The sequence below is a fragment of the Moschus berezovskii genome, chromosome 13 (genome assembly GCF_049115385.1).
Source record: "Moschus berezovskii isolate FMDL1 chromosome 13, NW_MosBer_1.0, whole genome shotgun sequence".
NCBI lineage: Eukaryota > Metazoa > Chordata > Mammalia > Artiodactyla > Moschidae > Moschus > Moschus berezovskii.
In genome coordinates this window covers 17,418,037-17,438,660 of record NC_142472.1, presented here as the reverse complement: position 1 = coordinate 17,438,660, position 20,624 = coordinate 17,418,037, and the positions used below count along the sequence as shown (strand labels likewise).

Genomic DNA, 20,624 nt, shown 5'->3' with positions numbered 1-20,624 from the left:
TAGGTCCAAGATGGGGGAAGATTGGACTTCCAATAGACCTTGAACCTCATTATATGCTTATTATAATGCATTATATGTTGACTGTAATACATTAGCATGCTAAATGATATACCCAGCAGAGCCATGACAATTCTGAGCCTAACCATAAAGCCCAAAAAGTGGGTGTTGGCTCAATTTCTGGAAATCTCTATTCCTTTCCAAAAATGATTAAAATATTCTCCCACTCATCAGCCTGTGAAATTACCCAGCCCATAAAAACAAACCAGTCATGTTTCAAAGTTCTCTCTCTCTCCTGAGATGGGCCACACTCTGTCTGTGGAATATGTGTGCATGTGTGTTCAATTGCTCAGTTGTGTTCGACTCTTGGTGACCCCATGGACCTGCCAGGCCCCTCTGCAGAGTTTTCTCTCTAAACAAATCCACTTCTTACCTATCACCTCATCTCTGAATTCTTTGTCATGAAGCAAGAACCTCAAATTCACCAGTGACATTTTCAAACTAGGACTCAGAGCCCCTGTTATTCTCCTTTCCAGAGAATCTAGAACTCTCCAGAAAAGCACTGCAACTCAAACTTACTCTCTCCCAGCCAATGACCCAGGAGTTGTTCCTGCTATGTTTATTCAACTCTGAGTTTAACACCAGGAATTCACTCTGGAAGAGTCTTTGACACTGTTATATACACTTCTCGCCTCTGTGAAAAATTTACTTATACTTAGATGACCTAATTTTATGGACTGTCTTGTTAACAACAGCTACAATAGCAACACAAACAACAGAAACCTCTGTTGGCTCTGCCATTATAACTGTGATTTTCATTCTCATATGAATTGGATGCAACATGCCACGCACTCACTTCGTATTGTGTGTCTTTTCACTTTCATTTGCTGTTTTATTCCCCAAATAGACCAAACTCTGGTGTTTGCAAAATCTACATTAAATACTAGAATTAAGTACCTAGCCGATGTTTTTGTACTTTCTCCTCAGCATGGTCAATCCTCATGATTTGCAGATTCCATACCTGCAAATTTGTATACTTGCTAAAATTTGTTAGTCCCAGACCAATACTCAGCACTTCTACATTTACCCACAGACATGCGTACGCATGGAGCAGTGAAAAATAAGAGTCCCTTGAGCACACATCCCAGCTGAGGTTGAACAAGATGATGCCCTGCTCTCTCATTTCAGTTTCCCAATTATAAAGGAGATCATTTTTGCAGGGCTTCGCTGGTGGCTCAGTGTAATCTGCCTGCAATGCAGAAGATGTGGTCCCCTGGAGAAGGGAATGGCAACCCACTCCAGTACTCTTGCCGGGGAAACCCCACAGACAGAGGAGTCTGGCGGGCTACAGTCCATGGGGTCATAAAAGAATTGGACACGACTTGGCAACTAACTAAACAACAACAAGAGCAATCCTTTTTGCCATCTATTTAGTGTCATGCTGTTTACACTTTTGTGCTTTTTTGTTGGTGATTTTTCTGTTTAACAGTCCCTAAGCATAGAGCTGAAACACTGTCTAGCATTCCTAAACTCAAGGAGTCTATGATGTGCCTTATAAACAAAATGCATGTGCTAGATAAGCTTTATATTGCACACTGACTGTTTTAAATGGAAATATAAGTGTATTTGACTCTTGTGGAAGTCATTCACATTATACAATATGTATCCATTCTTTTCTCTTTATTTCTAACACCAATGCCAGTTTATTATCATTTTATTTTGAAACCAATCTTACTTTCCCACTCTCTGAACCCGAAAACAAAACAAATGAATAAGAATCTTTACTCCATCTTTGAGTTTTTTAGTTCACAATAAATTATCAAACTACAGACGAAGACTCTGCCTGAGGTTATCAGCGTTTCCTCTGTAATGATGTAAGGACTGTCATGGTCAACTGTAGGCTACAAACCAAATTCTACACAAGTTGCATGTTGTCTTAAAGGTTCAATGGCTAACTGTAAGTGCTGATGTATTATTCCTACACTTTATTTAGCTATCAAGAAACTCCAAGCTAGATTTGATGTCCTGCTCTATAATTAAATTATGTCCAGAAAAAAGATATTATCAGTTCCTCTCTCCTTTTGTTTCATTTTAACCTTTTGATAGTTTATCCTCTGTTTCACATTTTGTTTGCCTTCGTCAGCCAAAGTTTCTGAAGGTAAGTAAGGCAAAAATCCCATGGAAATGAAACAGTCCTCCAGTCCCTTTTATAATCACAAACCGTGAACTTCAGATCCACTAGTGAAGATTCAGTGAATGACTGCTAAACACTTTTAGTGTTTTCACACAAGTTACCCAACTCAGTCCTTGCAACCATCCTATGAATAATGCACTACCATTGCTTTGTGAAAGAAACTTGGGTGTCAGAGAATATATTTATATACACTTTGGCCAACATCTAGAACCAATAAATGTTAGGAAGAGAATTTAGACCCAAATTTCTGCCTCTTAGTTCAGTGTTCTTTCGATTATATCATGTAGCTTCTCTTCTTTAGTTTAGTGGAGTCTTGAAGGTCATTTAATCCCCTCCTCCCATGCCAACCTGGCAGAATGAACCTCAGAGAGGTCAGGTTGGTTACCCCAAATCGCTCTGCCAGCGAATGGAAGACTTGGGGCTGGATTTCAGTCTCTTGTCTCCCCAGCCGCAACTGTGGCTCTCTCCCCACGCACTCTCTCTTTTTTTTCCAGGAAAACACTGATCCCTAAAAGAAGCATATGTACTTGCTAGAGTCATTTGCAATCAAAGATTATTTGTGACAACACTGAACTGTTTTATAAAATGTGACCCTTTCTTGGTATACAACAGAATATCTAAACAGATTATGAAAGTGTTCACATAAATACACATAGTTAAAGCAACTGTTCAAAAACTTACGCCCTTAAACTTAAAAATGGCCCGCCCTCCATAGTATGGGGATTAATAACAAATATCTTTTTGCCCACTGATGTGAAGTGCTTCTGATTTGCCTTGTTTCCCTCTTCTCACACATTAATCATTTAAGTTAGCGCAGGAGTGGAAAGGAGGCTCTGTGCTGAGTTTCTGATGGGCTGGGAAGGGGTGTCCCCATGCTCTTTCTTTACTGCCCCTCTGCGGTTTAATCCTCCCCGTATTCCTGACCTCTCAGGTCATGACGCAGAGTTCTAAGGTTTGCAAAGGAAAAGCTGCCAGGTTTGGATGGGAGATAATCCTTTCCCTTTGCAAAGAAAGGGGACACTGAGTTCAAAAACAAGACTAGCCGGATGCCAAACCCCATGTTCCTGGGGCAACTGGTGCCCGGGAGATGCCTGTGTGTGGCATTGGAAGAACTGGGCCAACCTCAGCATCCTAAGGAGGCCCCGTCTTAAAGGGAAAGGGACAGCAGAGCACAGATCCTTTGGCTCAGAGGCGACCAGGGCAATGCGTGAACTGTTTACAACCCATTTTCAAAATCCATCCGGGAGCCAGGGAAGGGGAGAGGATGGGTGGAGGGGGGTGAGGAGTGGAGGGTGGGGGACGGATGGTAGGGAGGTATCATGAGAAGTAGCAATAAAAATAACTGATGAATTACCAGTGCCTTTTTCCTCCCAGATAAAATCAGACTGAAGACTGCCTAAGTCCCAGCAGCACTGAGTCTTTCAAGGGGAAGCCCTGATGGGAAGTCCACGTTTCTCACTAGTGGGTCAGCGGTCACTTAACCCAACATGAAAGAGGCATGGTGGTAGCTGGACCCTGAGATTGTGATCTCAGCCATGCCTCTTACTTTTAGAAATGGACTTTTTGATGCTGGGAGGGATTGGGGGCAGGAGGAGAAGGGGACGGCAGAGAATGAGATGGCTGGATGGCATCACCGACTCAATGGACATGAGTTTGGGTAAACTCCGGGAGTTGGTGATGGACAGGGAGGCCTGGCATTCTGCGATTCATGGGGTCGCAAAGAGTTGGACACAACTGAGCGACTGAAATGAACTGAACTGAAGGATGCAAATTTCTGTCAGTTGAATTGGGAACAGTGATGAGTGATAAAAAGGCCTAATTATGTTTGCCTTTATTTCCTTAAATTTTGTTCAGTAAATATACAATCTCCAGGGTAGGGGTAGGGATAGGGGATGTAGCAATTGTCTTCCTTAGGTCTAACAGTTTAGATCAGTTCAGTCACTCAGTCGTGTCCGACTCTTTGCAACCCCATGAACCACAGCACTCCAGGCCTCCCTGTCCATCACCAACTCCCAGAGTCCACCCAAACCTATGTCCATTGAGTCGGTGATGCCATCCAACCATCTCATCCTCTGTTGTCCTCTTCACCCAGGACTAATCTCCTTTAGGATGGACTGGTTGCATCTCCTTGCAGTACAAGGAACTCTCAAGAGTAGTCTTCTCCAACATCACAGTTTAGATAAATAGACTTCATTTGAATCTGGTTAATGACTTGATGAAAAAGAATAGTCTGTTTGGGATTGCAATTAAAATTAGCCTCTTGCCATTCAGCTGACAGCAGCTGACTCTAATTCCAATGATAATCAATCTCCAAAGACGTTAAAGATCCAACAGCAGATACAAATTCCCAGACAGTGAAACACTTTCAAAATTTTAATGACACCTCACCATTCCCACACAATCTTTGATGATATAATTTCCAGAATTTTTATTAATTTTTCTGTTCTTTTCCTTCACAATTAGCCCCAGAGATGAGCCACTTTTATTCCGTCGAGGCTACATCAACCCTCAACAAATTTCCATTTTTGTCCTCAATGTATTAAATTTGTGAAACTTATCATAGCACTAATCTGCAAGGTTTTTTGCTTTTTTTTACTAACTTATTTTTTAATTGAAGGATAATTGCTTTATAGAATTTTGTTGTTTTCTGTCAAACCTCAACATGAATCAGCCATAGGTATACATATGTACCCTCCTTCTTGAACCACCCTCCCATTTTTTGCTTCATTTTTTTTTTTTTTTACTCATTTTTGTAAAATATTAAGGAGAAAGCATGAGATTAAATAGTCAGAAAAGTGCACAGACACTGCAGGGAGGAAAAACCTAAGAACCCTTGAAATTGAACTGTGGCCTGGCAGTAGTCCCCTGTGAGAGTGGCTCACAGTTTTCTTTGGTTTGCTGAGATACCCAACTCCAGAGTGCAATTCCTAAGGCAGACTAAGATTATCAATGCATAATTTTTGGAAGAATATGTCCCACAACGCCCAAATATGGGAAAGACAAGCAAGATATGCAAAGATGAAAGAAATGACCTCTGGATAGTTAAAATGACAAATAGAAACCTTCAAGTTTCCAGGCATGTGCTAAGCAGTGGGGGTGGGGTGCCTGTGGCTGAGCAGGTGCAGAATCTCTTCCTTTCTCCTGTCTTGTTCTGTGAGGCAGGGAACAGCTCAAGCTCTAGCCAAAGATGGGGATTCAGTGCTTCCCCCCCCGACTCTCTGATTCTCTTCTACTTCAAAGCCAAACCAGGGGCTGAAAACCAAAGACAGGACAGGATCCAAAGAATAACTGTGGTAAATCCAACCTGAGTCCATTCTTAAAGTTCTTCAGCTCTTAGAAAAACCTGGAAACCAGGAACATTTTCTCTGGCTTCACAGCAGAAAAAAAATGAAATTGGTAATGAAGCAGAAACGCCATGTCAATTGCTTAACGTTCACTCACATTTAACATTTCACACCCCATTTACAGTTCCGTTCTCTCTCCACCAAGTGAAAAAGGCAGTGGTGTCCTCTGGGGCTTAGCAGGCAGGCTGGCTCTCCTTGAAGTGCTCCTCTCTCTGTGTGCCTCCCCCTTCCACTTCTTCCTCTCCAGAGCAGAGAGGTCTTCGTGCCCAAGGAAACCATCTGTGACTCAGTGACACTCCCGCCCCCACCTGACCACCACGAAATCACACAAGTCCTTCCATCATGAATAAAAGAGCAGCCATCCTCCTGCAGAGCACTGCTTAGTTTTCAGCTATCTTTACATACTCTGCAGAGCCTACTTTTGAGCTAGGAGCTACAATTTCCTCTCTGATCAATGAAACTGAACCCTGCAGCACTGCTTTCACACTTCCGGCGTTCCGAACAGATTTGACAAACAATATCAACATTTATTCAGTGACTTCTTCGCTCCAGGCTGTTTTAGGTTGAATTTTGTCCCCAGATTCATATATTGAAGTTTCAACCCTCAGAACCTCAGGGGCTTCCCTGATGGCTCAGTGAGTAAAGAATCTGCCTGCAATTCAGGAGACACAGGTTAGATCCCTAGATGAGGACGATCCCCTGGAGTAGGAAATGGCAACCTACTCCAATATTCTTGCCTGGACAATTCCAGATACAGATGAACCTGGCAGGCTACAGTCCATGGGATTGCAAAGAGTCGGACATGACTGAGCAACTAAGCACGCATGCATGAACTCACCTCAGAATGTGACTGTGTTTGGAGATAAGTTCTTTCAAGTGGTAAGTTAAAGTGAGGCTAGTAGGGTGGCCCCCAATCCAATCTGATTGGTGTTCTTACAAGAAGAGGAAATTTAGACACACAAAGGGACGCCAAGAGTGCATGTACACAGAGGAAAGACTGCATAAAGAGGCATCAAGAAGGTGGCCGTCTGCAAGCCACGGAGAGACCTTTTCCCAGAGGAAACCAACTCTGCCAGCACCTTGATCTTGGCCTTCCAGCCTCCACAACCGAAAAAGTTAACTTCTGTTGTTTGACCACCCAGTCTAATTCACAGGCAGCATTCTAAGTTACATAAATGAACTCAATTCATTCTTACAACAGGCTCTGTGTGTACAGAGCAGGAGGAGTGTTGTTGATGGCTTTTTGCAGATGAGGAAACTGGAGCCCAGAGCAGCTGAAAAAACAAATGTTAAAAAAGATGAGGTGACAAGTGACTGAGCTGGAGTTTAAATGCCATATGCAATTTAAATGACTACATTCTGCTGTCCCTTTACCCTCAGAGGAGCCCTTCTTTGTGCATTGATATGTTTCTCTTACAGTCTTAAAAGAACAAAGAATTTCTTTTTACTCAGCTGGAAAGCATGGATTATGGTGTCTGAAAATAAATAAATAAATGAACTTCTCTATTTCCTCACTTTATTTTTAAATTCCTTGAAGGTGAGTTTATCAGTTAAGATTTCTCATATTGTAAGAAAACCCAAATCAAAGTGGCCCAAATTAAGGAAAAAATTGGGGTACTCCCTGACTGCTTCAAATTCTCCCTCAAGGAGATAAAATGGCTGCTCAATTCCAGACCTCACATCTTCACACTAAACCACCTAAGGATGAGACCATAGCTTTTGGCTTTATTTCCTAAAATCCTCAGTAAAGATCCCTTTCTGATGTTTCCACTTTCAGTTTGCATTCATGGCTGCAACACTGAAGCCAAAGACATGGAACAGAGTAATTGGTTTAAGGTAATTCGGTTTCCACCCAAATAACAGAGCTGAGGTTCTTAGGAGAGAGATAGTGGAGACTTCCCAAAGTCTTGTTAAATTTTCTAGGTGGTGGGAAAAGGAAGGTTGGGGAGTTATTATTTTGTGGGTGTGGGTTTCTGTTTCGGATGATGAAAAATTCTGGAAATAGAAGAGGAGATGATTGTACAACATTGTGAATGTATGTATGCCACTGCATTTTGCAGTTGTGCGTTTGTCATGCTCAGTCATGTCCAACTCTTTGTGACCCTATGGACTAAAGCTGGCCAAGCACCTCTGTCCGTGGGATTCTCCAGGCAAGAATACTGGAGTGGGTTGCCATTTCCTTCTCCGGGGATCAAACCTATGTTTCCCACATGTCCTTATATTGGCAGATGGCTTCTTTACTGCTGAGCCACTCGGGAAGCCCATTGTACATTTAAAAATGGTTAAACGGCAAATTTTATGTTATATGTATTTTTCCACAAAAAGCAGTTTTAAAAAAAATAAAATAACTTTCTTAACGCATTTGACTTCCACACCAGCCAAGGCCAGTCGTGTTTCATCCCCAAAGTGCCCTTTTGCCTTTGAAAATAGCCCTTGGGAGCCCTCTCTAACCACTCAATCAGTGTCAAGGCCAACGGGCATGAAAAGGTACCTGCCAAGGGTCAAGAGACAGAATTATGTTCAGATTGTGCTGAATGCTGACTTGTGACCAGGCTCAGGAAACACGGTGCTGTTCATGGGAGCTAAGAACCCTTATCTTCAACTGCCAGAGATTTCATGCAGGGACATAATTAAGGTCAGATCACTTACTGGTGGTTTGAATGGGGGAAAAAATACTGTAGTTGGCTTTTTAAGTAGCATATTTTTGTGTGAAGGGAACAAGTTCTACCGGGGTGAAGATGACAGATAAAACAGGAAATGAGCTGTAGAGTCTGTCTTTTCTCCTTTGACTCTGTGTAGTTAGGTCCACACCCAGAAGTCTCAGCAAAACTTCCAGAGGGCACAGCGCTTACCCTCTGAGACCTCCAACACAAATGAGCACACGTGATAAAAGCCACTAGCCAGCATCCTTTCTCCAGCAAGCAAAAAAAGCAGGTGTGTGAGTGCTAAGTCACTCCAGTCATGTCCGACTCTTTTTGGCCCTGTAGATTGTAGCCCACCAGGCTCCTCTGTCCATGCGCTTCTCCAGACAAGAATACAGGAGTGAATTGCCATGTCCTCCTCCAGGGAATCTTAGGCATTGCCTCTTAGGTCTGCCTGCATTGGCAGGCGGGTTCTTTACCACTAGCGCAACCTGGAAAGCCCTGAAAAGCAGGTAGTTTCCTGCCATCTAGCTGCAAGCCAGGTCCACAGTAATTTGATGTTCTGAGTAGCTGTTGTTTAAAAAACAATGAAATATCCATTGAGGCCAGCATTAACCTCTGAATGATTTTATCCTTGCCTGCCTTTGTGCAGCTAAGTTGAGAAATGTGGGCTGTGACAAACTGGAGCAGAGAAGGGACAAGTTTGCCTGTCACTGGGTTGGAAGAGCTCTTTGATTGTCAGGGAGGCTCGATAATGCTGTCAGGAGCCGGCAGAATACAGCACTGGGGCGCGCCAGATGTCTGCTCTGGGTGGCTGACAGTGAACAATTTTAAGTCAGCCCAGGATCAAAGAGTTGGGACTATCTCAGAAAGAGTGTTAAAAACACAAAGGCGCCCGCGTCTTGATAAGAGGAGGTGGCTGAGGAGAGAAAGGCACAGAAAGGAAGAAAACCTTGAGTTTATAAAATGTTAATGAGCCTCAGAATTATAAAATTCTTCCTGAAAGGAAAAGAAAGTGTGAAGCTCAAATCAAAGTTTCAGAGCTGAGAAGGCTCCAAGTGATGTGTCGGCCACAACTGAAGAACAAAAAGCCGTACAAGAGAGAACTGCGTGGTCTGAGATTCAGATTACGTTTCTGTTTCCAAGGTTGCTCACTGGTTTGAATAAGCAGATCTGAGACAAAGCATCAACACCTGCGGTTTAACTGAGCATTCCTCCTTAGTGTAAACTGCAAGACTTTTTTTTTTTTCATTCGATAAAGATTTACCATTTCCAAATCACAGTGAAAGGAACTTGAATAATTTACCAATTTTGTTTTCTACTATGTGCCCTAAAGATACCTCACTAGTAAAACTGGTATCTGGCACAACAGAATGACATATGCAGAATGTAATATTGTAGTGACCGTAATGAGGTTGATTGTTACAGACTTATTTAAACTCTGAGTATTAAATGTTGCATCCTAATTATTTATATAGAACATTGGTCTAATAACAAAAATAGCAAACAGCAGCTGAAAGTGTAGCTCATTCAATGTTCAGAGATAAAAGGGTTAATCATTCTTTCCATTATTTTCTGCAGATAAGTCCTTTTTTGTCATATTTAAATCTGATGGCAACTGAATTCTGGCCTTTATCCAAGCTACTGTATCAGAAGGCTGCTGAAGGCCGTCGCAATACGGCACACTGCAACATAAGGACTCTTCCGTTCACCAGTTCTGGCACACTTCCAAAATATACCCAACAACCCAGTTTTATTTCTGTCCAGGAGGCTAGATGCCAAGGATTGGCTATAAACACAGGTACATATAAGCAGCAAGATTACAGTCAACAGACTGAAAATTGAAAACGGCAGACATTGTGAGGCCAGTGAAGCCCCAACCACATCACTCTTCTGGGCCTAGCACTGAAACTGCAAGATTTTTGAAAGACAAATATTCTCTGAAGAAGGAATAAGCACAAGCTGGAATCAAGATTGCATATCTCAGATATGCAAATGACACCACCCTTATGGCAGAAAGTGAAGAGGAACTAAAAAGCTTCTTGATGAAAGTGAAAGAGGAGAGTGAAAAGGTTGGCTTGAAGCTCAACATTCAGAAAACAAAGATCATGGCATCTGGTCCCATCACTTCATGGGAAATAGATGGGGAAACAGTGGCTGACTTTATTTTTGGGGGCTCCAAAATTACTGCAGATGGTGACTGCAGCCATGAAATTAAAAGACGCTTGCTCCTTGAAAGAAAAGCTATGACCAACCTAAACAGCATATTAAAAAGCAGAGACATTACTTTGCTAACAAAGGTCTGTCTAGTCAAAGTTATGGTTTTTCCAGTGGTCATGTGTGGATGTGAGAGTTGGACTATAAATAAATCTGAGCACCAAAGAATTGATGCTTTTGAACTGTGGTGTTGGAGAAGACTCTTGAGAGTCCCTTGGACTACAAGGAGATCCAACCAGTCCATCCTAAAGGAAATCAGTCCTGAATATTTATTGGAAGAACTGATGCTGAAGCTGAAACTCCAATACTTTGGCCACCTGATGCAAAGAACTGATTCATTAGAAAAGACCCTGATGCTGGGAAAGATGGAAGATGGGAGGTGAAGGGGACGACAGAGGATGAGATGGTTGGATTGCATCACTGACTCAATGGACATGAGTTTGAGTAGGCTCCAGGAGTTGGTGATGGACAGGGAGGCCTGGTGTGCTGCAGTCCATGGGGTCACAAAGAGTCGGAGACGACTGAGCAACTGAACTGAACTGAAGCTGATTAGTGGCACTAGTCAAGACAAAGAAGCAAATAAAAATATTGGAAATGAGACTTTAAGTAGAAATGTTAATAAATTTGCTGCATTGGAAATTGCTTTAGGAAAAGTGCGCCACATAAAATATACTTAATAGTAGGGAGTAAATGAACGATTTTCCTCCGGGGAAGATTGTGGCAATCTAAGTGTCTTGAATCTGATCTCCCCATTTCTGCTTTGAGGTGTGTGTTTGTTTGTTTTTTTCCTTTTCCCTACTGTGTCTAAAAACAGCCCCTGTCACTGGGTCTGAAACTCCATTCAGAGAGAACTACCAAAGAAGGAAAATAACGTAATAGATAGAGCCAGCTGGAAATTTTGAATTTTTTCACTTAAACAAACCTTCTCAGAATAAGGGGATTTCCCCGGCAGTCTAGTGGTTAAGACTCCACACTTTGTCTGCAAGGTGCACAGGGTTCGATACCTGGTCAGGGAACTAAGATCCTACATGCTGCGTGCCATGGCCAAAAAATTAAAATGAAATAGACCTTCTCAGAATAAGTAAACAAATGCCCTGCCCATTTCCCCCACTCTAATCTTGCCCTGGGTACACACTCTAGAAGAAAAAACTTCACAGAAACTTGATAGAGACCATGTGTTCTTTTCTATTTGAGTCTCTTTTCAGTTATCTAATATAAGAGAGGACTTCCCAGGTGGCCCCAGTGGTAAAGAACTGTCTGCCAGTGCAGGAGACCTAAGAGATGCAGGTTTGATCCCCAAGTCGGGACGGTCGCCTGGAGGAGGGCATGGCAACCTACTCCAGTATTCTTGCCTGGAAAATCCCATGGACAGAGGAGCCTGGCAGGCTATAGTCCATGGGGTCGCAAGGAGTCAGACATTACTGAAGCGACTTAGCATGCATACACGCAATGTAAGAGAAGCCACTGCAGCACCCAGGTAAACATTTCCTTTTGGCTCCATCATACCAATAATCCAGTCTTAAAAAGTGAATTTTCCACAGTAATGGACATTTTCTGACACTGCTCACACCCAACTCAAATTCAGATACTTATATCTGGTTACAATTCACTGATCCAATATTTTGTCTAAAAAAAAAAAAAGGTTTTCTGGAATTTATCAGCTTCTCCATAAGTTACTTTAAAAAATTGAAGCATAATTACAGTGTTGTGTCAGTTTCTGCTAATACATATATATATATATATTATATATATATATATATATGCCCTGTCTCTTGAACCTCCCTTCTATCCCCTCATCAATGTTTTTAATTGAAAAAGAAGTCTCCCCAATCTCCAACTGCAGTATGATGATATAAATCTGTTTAACTAAATTATATCCTCTGTGTATTTGACAAGCATATAAAAGAGTTTTGCCCAGTGGCCTGAAATATTCCCCTAGATTTTTATGACTTGCTGGGGAACATTTAACATTTCAAAGCATATTAGAAAGGAAAGTCTAAGACTTTTAATTATATGATCACCTTGCCTGCACAGGAAGTCATTTTCTTCTAAATATCGTACTTTAACTGTTCTGATTTCTGAATTCATGGCAAATCTTCCAGCATTTATGTTTTTCTCTGACCCCAGGCAATTAACCACAGTAGAGGAAAACTTTACCAAAATTGTGCAATTTTCTATTAAAACACAAGAGGGCAGGTTTTGCTTTATTGTGAGCCTAATTCCATTCTTAATCAGGCTGGTTGCTGTGCTCATTACAAATTCAGGAACATTCAATAACATACAAAGTGAATGAACAATCAGAGTGTCTACCATGACAGTGAAATCTCTAGTATTTCAATAAAGAAGGACAAGCTTAATCCTCTGTATGTGGCATTATTTAAAACACAGAGAACAGTTATGTTTGGGAGACACTGTAATAACTTAAGCTTTGTTATGAATCACCAAAGGAGCAGAGAATGGCTTGAAGAAGAAATGATCAAATTTAGTCATATTACATCCAAGAACTATGGCTTGAATTAATGTGGCTAATAACACAAGTAGGTTAATATGTGTGTGTGTGTGTGTGCATGCATGCACACACACACGCCAACACACGCACGCGTTAACCCAGGCTTGTCTGACTCTTTGCAACTCCATGGGCTGTAACCCATCAGTCTCCTCCATCCTTGGAATTTCAAAAGCAAGAATATTGGAGTGTGGTGCCATCTCCTACTCCAGAAGATCTTCTTGACCTAGGGGTCAAACCCGTGTCTTCTGTGTCTCTTGCACTGACTGGTAGATTATTTACCACTAGTGACACTTGGGAAGTTGCTAAATAGTTAATGGTTTCTGCCTAATAAAAATAGTGTTAGTGATAATATACCCAGTATTCAATCCTTGAATGGAAAACTTGTATTTTTGTTTGTTTTGTTTAGTTTTCAAAGATTTGATTCTACTGCTCACAATTCTCTTGTGTGTTTTTTTTTTTCAAGATTTCATTAAACTACCTGCCAAAGCATAATTAAATTCACAGGAGTTATTTTCATCTTGAACTGCCATTATAAGTAAAGTATCATGTCATCTTTGAGAGGTTCTTTAACTTCACCAATGGGTCCACCCATGTAAGAAAGGCACTGATTTTGCCTGGCTAAGTATTTTGCCCACTAACTCCTTCTGCAGAAACAAGGCTTTTAAGAAATCAGATGAAGGAATAATGATATGGTGAGGTCTACACTTTTCACCCTTGTCCATATAAATGGTAGAATTAAGGTCTACCAGTAGTGAGGAGGGCTTCCCTGGAGGCTCAGATGGTAAAGAATCTTCCTGCAATACAGGAGACCCAAGTTTGATCCCTGGGTCAGGAAGATCCCTTGGAGAAGGAAATGGCTACCCACTCTAGTATTCTTGCCTAGAGAATTCCGTGGACAGAGAAGCCTGGTGGGCTACAGTCCATGGGGTCACAAAAGAATTGGAAACTCCAATACTTTGGCCACCTCATGTGACGAGTTGACTCACTGGAAAAGACTCTGATGCTGGGAAGGATTGGGGGCGGGAGGAGAAGGGGACAACAGAGAATGAGATGGCTGGATGGCATCACCGACTCGATGGACATGAGTTTAGGTAAACTCTGGGAGTTGATGATGGACAGGGAGGCCTGGCGTGCTGTGATTCATGGGGTCGCAAAGAGTCAGACACGACTGAGCGACTGAACTGAACTGAACTGAACTGATGTGACTAAACAACAATAACAAATGATGGAGAAAAAGCATACCCAAGAAGAAAATGTAACTGAAAATTGTCCCGCTGTACTAGGTTGTATGGAGTGAAATTCTATCTGGATGATGTACAACTCACAGTCTGAAAGATAGGCTGCTATTCATTTCACGACAGGGATACATGACCCTATTATGTTTTATCCAGTACATGTTCAAATACAGGCCAGGGGCCCTAAATGAAAATTTTTACTTTGAGACTATTTTATTCAGTCAAAAAATATTTACAGAGTACTCAGGATAAGCATGGGCTTCTCTGGTGGCTAGGTAAAGAATTCGCCTGCAATTCAGGAGACCTGGGTTCGATCCCTGGGTTGGGAAGATCGCCTGGAGGAGGGCATGGCGACCCACTCCAGAATACTTTCCTGGAAAACTCCATGGACAGAGGAGCCTGCCAGGTCCCAGTCAGTGGGGTCGCAAAGAGTAGGACATGACTGAAGCGACTTAGTACAGATGCACACACACATTTCCTAAGTACTTAAAGCGCTTTCATACAGTATCACTGGAGCTGTATGGAGAGCTGTACAACCTGACCTCTAGAAGCTTCAGGTCTAGAAGTAGAGGTGAACACCGTGTCACCGTGACCTCGTTGGCTCTACTTTCCTTCTTCTGGTCGTTTCCAACAAGTTGACTGAGCTAATAGCTTCTCTAGAAGGAGCCTGCCTCCCTGGGCAATGACTGCAAGTGGCCTCCCTACTCATCTCCCTCTCGAATATCACTCTTTAGACTATAGGGACATCAGAGGTAACTCTTTACCTGGGGAAAAGGGTAGTAGCTCATTTTCCTGCTTGTAAAATAGAGAGCTAGGAAGTAGGAGCTGTTTAGAAACTCAATAGAAAGTAGAAATATCAGTTTATTTAAAGACTTCTTTTCTTTGTTTTTAAACTGAACTGTGGTGCTGGAGAAGACTCTTGAGAGTCCCTTGGACTGCAAGGAGATCCAACCAGTCCATTCCGAAGGAGATCGATCCTGGGTCTTCATTGGAAGGACTGATGCTAAGGCTGAAACTCCAATACTTTGGCCACCTCATGCGACAAGTTGACTCACTGGAAAAGACTCTGATGCTGGGAGGGATTGGGGGTGGGAGGAGAAGGGGACGACAGAGAATGAGATGGCTGGATGGCATCACTGACTCGATGGACATGAGTTTGAGTGAACTCCGGGAGTTGGTGATGGACAGGGAGGCCTGGCGTGCTGTGATTCATGGGGTCGCAAAGAGTGGGACACGACTGAGCAACTGAACTGAACTGAAACTGAAGTATAATTGATATATATCATATAAGTTACAAGTGTTCAATATAGTGATTCAGAATTATACTGGATTATTACACTCCATTCATAGATATTATAAAATACTGGCTATATTCCTTGAGCTGTACAATATAGCCTGGGAGCTTATTTTATACCTGATAGTTTGTACCTCTTAATCCCCACCCCTATCCTACCCCTCCCTCCTTCCCTCTCCCACTGGTAACTAGTTTGTTCTTGATATTTGTGAGTCTGTTTCTTTTTTGTTACATTCACTATAAATGAATATATATATTTCCACATGTAAGTGAAATCATACAGTATTTGTCTTTCTCTGCCTGATTTATTTCACTTAGCATAATACCCTCCAAGTTTAAGGGCTTACTTTCCAAAGTGAAGTAGTTACTCATGTATTTTATGTATATACATAAAATTTTATGTATATATTGAGTGCCAAAAAGATGTGAGTTGATGTTCACAAATTAAAAAACAATAGCCACCAACAAACAATAATCTGCAAAACATTTATTTTTATTTTCCTTTTTAATAGTTTTCTACTTCTTCTTAATGTGAGATTAGAATTTTTCACTAGGATTATTATAATTAGTAATGTTAAATCCTAGGCAAATCACAAATTTATGTCAATGAATTTTAAAATTAGAAGAGAATTTAATTCACAAAGGAAAGATGTTATTGGATTTCACTTTTGAATGTTAGCTTCAAAAAGCATTTCTTTTAAAATCATAATTCATACACATACAAGTTTTCTTATACTACAGAGATGCATATAAACCAATCTATTCATTTTCTTCAAGGTTGAATTTTTTCCCCCCATCATTGAGATGTATAGCCATAAAATGCTTAATGATATTTTCTAAGTTCATTTGCATAGTATTCACTGCAAGTAAATAGCAACTTTTTATTCTACAGGTTTATTCTACCTTTAGATTTGCTGAAAGGCAGTCATCATTGATTTATTGTAATGTTAGAAAATGCTAGAAAATTTTACTCTTGTAATATGAACTACAAAATTAGGAAATTATTTCTCTTAGGAAGGCATCATAAAACATAATATTTATGAAAAGTTGCACACACTATACTTAAAAGGAACTAAGTATAAGTGGTTAGTCTTTATTTCTATTGCAGATAGATCTTGCTTTTAAACAAATCGTATGAGAATATTATGTATGAAAATTCTGATATACTGGAAAGATAAGCTAGAGGTGGTTATGTGCTTTATAGAATTATTCATAATAGTTCATCCATAAAAAGTAATTTCCCCTGGTGCTTTTAATGTATAATTGATTTATACACAACTTTTCAGGAACGTACCTACCATGCACATTTCTATTTTCATCCAACATATTTCTCTTTTGGTTTACATATAGGATGTAAAGATTAGTCCCCCAACAACTCTGAGGTCAGAGCATAAGTTTTCCAGAGTGGACCATGTTAATAACTCCTTGATGAGTTTTCCATGAACTCTGTTAAAGGGAGGCATTGAGATACATGCATGTGGCACTGGTTAGAGGTCCAGGCAAGGTTTCACCCCGTTCAAGAGCCTGGGCTGTCTAAATTCTCACCTGCTGAGCCTACTCTCAGATATACTTTATGAGACCCACTCAAACTCATTCAGTTCAGACTGAGCTTTGTCCTTTTCTCTCGCTTCTGAAGTCTTATTCCAGGGGATAACACGGGGTCTTGTGAACGCTGCACCTTCTAGTGTTCCCACGTGGAGAAGGCCACAGAGACCTCTTAACTCCGTTCACACACATCCATTCCAGTAGAGAGAAGCTGAAATGAGTGGACAGGAGGGCCACTCCTATGGCTTCACTCTTACTGCATGGGTACCAGAAATAAACAGATGAAATTGCCTTAAAAATCTCAAAAGCCATTAATATCTCAGAGGTGGGGATCATCTTGGTGAGTCGAAACATCTTCGTAAAGATTGCTTCATTCTTATCTCTCATAATCTGATGATTACTTAATGGATCATAACCATTTAATTCTGAATTGTTACATTTTGTATGGACGTTTCACTTTTAAATGCTAAGACTTAACCAATTAGCATTTGTAAGTAACCATTAGTACAGTGCAGCATTAACGAATTTAAAGCCAACTCTTCAAAATAAGTCAAATGCTTGACCAATTTTTCATCTGAGGTTACATAGCAAAGGAACTGGTTTGAGGTCGTGGCTTAGCTGGTAAAGAATCTGCCTGCAATGCAGGGGACCTGGGTTTGATCCCTGGGTTGGGAAGATCCCCTGGAGAAGGGGAAGGCTTGCCCACTCCAGTATTCTGGCCTGGACTGTATACTCCATAGGGTCGCATAAAGTCAGACACGACTGAGGGACTTTCACTTTCAGCCAAATGAGACTTCAGGGCAATGGAATGCTAATCAAATTGTCTCCTGTTCAGGCTTAGAGGCTCACCAGCCTTCTCCAGTCAGACTTTCCCAGAAAGAGTGATGATGTAAGTTCAAAAGAGTATATTAATCAACTAGATTAATTTAAACTAATTTAATCCTCATCTGTTCACTTACCACTATAGGATCAATGTTTATTCAGCTATTGATTCTTGTGAGAGCTCTGCTGTTAAGAACTGCAGATCCTTTATAAACTCTGTAACATCTAATTTATAAAAGAGAACCAAACTGATCATTCATTCTTCTTCCCATATGGAAAATAAGGCCCATTTTCATCTTCAAGGACATTTTAAAGACTGGAAAGAAAAAGAAGCCTCAGGAAGATGATCAGGAAGCCACCTAAAAGCATAGATGTTTACGCCTAAAAGAGACCTTGGAAACTCATGTAGTACCTGCCACCTTCCTGCCCCCCTTTACAAAGGAAGGCACGTGAGTTGAGAAAGATGTAACCATGATCTGGTCCAGTTCTCAAATTACACTGATCTGCATATTTCAGTGAGTCCACTCTATCAATTTTGGGGGGTCATGACACGAGGAGGCTTAATCAATCAGTATGGGGAATTATCATCAGATACCACCAGTTGTCATCAGCTCTACCTTTGTTTGATGGTAGAGATACCCTCAAGCACTTTAGCTTGTTTGTTAAATAAACAAGCAAACCAGAAACTAGAGTGAAGCATCTTCAGTACTCGGGATCATCGCCATACAGGAGGGGCTATGCCAAAGCTCTTCAACGGAAGGCAGAACAGTGAGGATTCGTATGCAGATTGTCAGGCAGAACTACGGCTCGGTCAGCCTTTTCTGCGGAGCAAGGCGTGAGCATCTAGGCTTCTTCGGTGTATCTTTTGTTGCTTAGCTGTGTCTCCATTAGGGGTGTATATCCTTTTCGAAGTCTTCTGTACTGAAGGAAAAGCAGCAGTGCAAACAGGGCAACCAAACCCAGGAGCATCCCCATAGCCACTGAGAACACTGTGGTCCAATCTGGAGTTTCTTCAACTGAAACTAAAGCAGAAGAAAAGAGTCTTACAACTGGGGTTTTCACCGGCTGAATACTCTTAGAAAAGGGAAGAATAAACCAATTTGTCTTTCACGTATGCTTTTGTTGATAAAGCAAAACCACACTGACTGGAATAAAATTTTCCTCCTTCCTTACCAACTATTAATCATATCCACCACTTTTTTTTGTGGAAGTGGAAAATGACATTCCATTGTTTGAATATAGCTTATTGTATTTTAAAAGTTCCTTACGATAAATACTTATACAGAATAAACCCTCCAAGGAAGTATATAACTACTTTTGTGAGTTAAAAACTCATTTGTAAAAGTGCATGCTAAAATGGTATCTGGAGAACTGCAAAATATACAACAGTCAGGTCTAGAAATTCTGCTGTTGTCTCTACCTTTTTTACGGAGTGAACAGTGAGTAAGACAGATGAGACTGGAGATTACAACACGGGTCATTCAAGAGCAAGAGTAGAAGAAATTTGGACCCATTTAAATAGTTGTGAATAAAATCAGGATCGTTACATGATAAATGCAATCCTCTATTCAAATATATTTTATAAGCGCTTTTCCAAAAACTTAATGGATTTCACTTCTAATGTATTTATGCCTATTTGTCATTTCCTTAAAAATTATCCTTGGTCAGTTGTTCTTAAAATCAGTTTTTCTGAAGTGGGTTCTTTTTCTGTACTCTGCTGCTGCTGCTAAGTCGCTTCAGTCATGTCCGACTCTGTGCAACCCCATAGACGGCAGCCCACCAGGCTCCCCCATCCCTGGGATTCTCCAGGCAAGAACACTGGAGTGGGTTGCCATTTCCTTCTCCAATGCGTGAAAGTGAAGTCGTTCAGTCATGTCCGACTCTTCGCGACCCCACGGACTGCAGCCCACCAGGCTCCTCCTCCCATGGGATTTTCCAGGTAGGAGTACTGGAGTGGGTTGCATTTCCTTCTCCGGTTCTGCACTCTACACTTCTCTAAATATAAGACTGTCCTTCTACTCCTTTCCCTCCAGCCCCACAGAGGACCCTGACTTATCCTGATGGGGTTTCTCCAAAAGGATTTTAATTTGTCTTTTCCTGCAACAATTGCCATCCTCATCTTCTTAAAAATACAGGTTTTTATTCTGTCACTTCTTTGTTCAGGAGCCAAAAATGCCTTTTGTTACTGTCCAAAGTCCTCTGCCTAGCTTTTTAAAAAAATTACTTATTTTTTTTAATTGTGGGAAAACATATATGACATATATTTTATCACCTTAACCATTTTTAAGCTCTGTGACATTAAATACATTCACACTGTTTTACATTCATCACCACTATTCATCCATAGAACTTTTTTCCCTGCAAAATTGAAATAATAATTCTCTAGTCCTCCATCCCTTCCCACTCTCTAGCAACAAGCAACCACTCTTTCTATGAATCTGACTACTATAGGTGTCCCACATAAGTCGAATCATATAGGTTTTATCCTTTTGTGACTGGTTTATTTAACTTAGCCTATCTTCAAGATTCATCCATGTTACAGCATGTGTCAGGACTTCCTTCCTTTTTAAGGCTGAATAATATTCCATTGTATGTATGGACCATATTTTATCTGTTGTCATTTTGCTTATCTGTCAGTGGGTACTTGGGTTGCTCCCACCTTTTTAAAAAATTATTTATTTTTAATTGGAGGATAACTGCTTTACAATAGTATGTTGATTTCTGCCACACATCGATATGAATAAGCCATAGGCACACAGATGTCCCCTCCCTCTTAAATCTCCCTCCTAGTGCTTCCACCTTTTGCCTGTTGTGAATAATGCTGC

The 20,624-nt window shown here is 41.1% G+C and overlaps 1 protein-coding gene and 1 pseudogene across 2 annotated transcripts in view; both read right to left on the bottom strand.

Moving 5' to 3' along the window:
* Window positions 1-9,818: 9,818 nt before the first annotated feature.
* LOC148775817 (protein kish-A-like) lies at window positions 9,819-10,035 on the bottom strand (annotated as a pseudogene).
* An 8,607-nt stretch (window positions 10,036-18,642) lies between these two features.
* Window positions 18,643-20,624, bottom strand: part of DCT (dopachrome tautomerase) — a 39,327-nt gene continuing 37,345 nt past the window's right edge. Inside the window, exon 8 of one of the 2 annotated variants that reach the window (XM_055426855.2) lies at window positions 18,643-18,821. In XM_055426855.2, the coding sequence (XP_055282830.2) occupies window positions 18,643-18,821 (179 nt within the window). The remainder of the gene's footprint in view (window positions 18,822-20,624) is intronic. The other variant, XM_088842653.1, reaches the window with a different exon arrangement.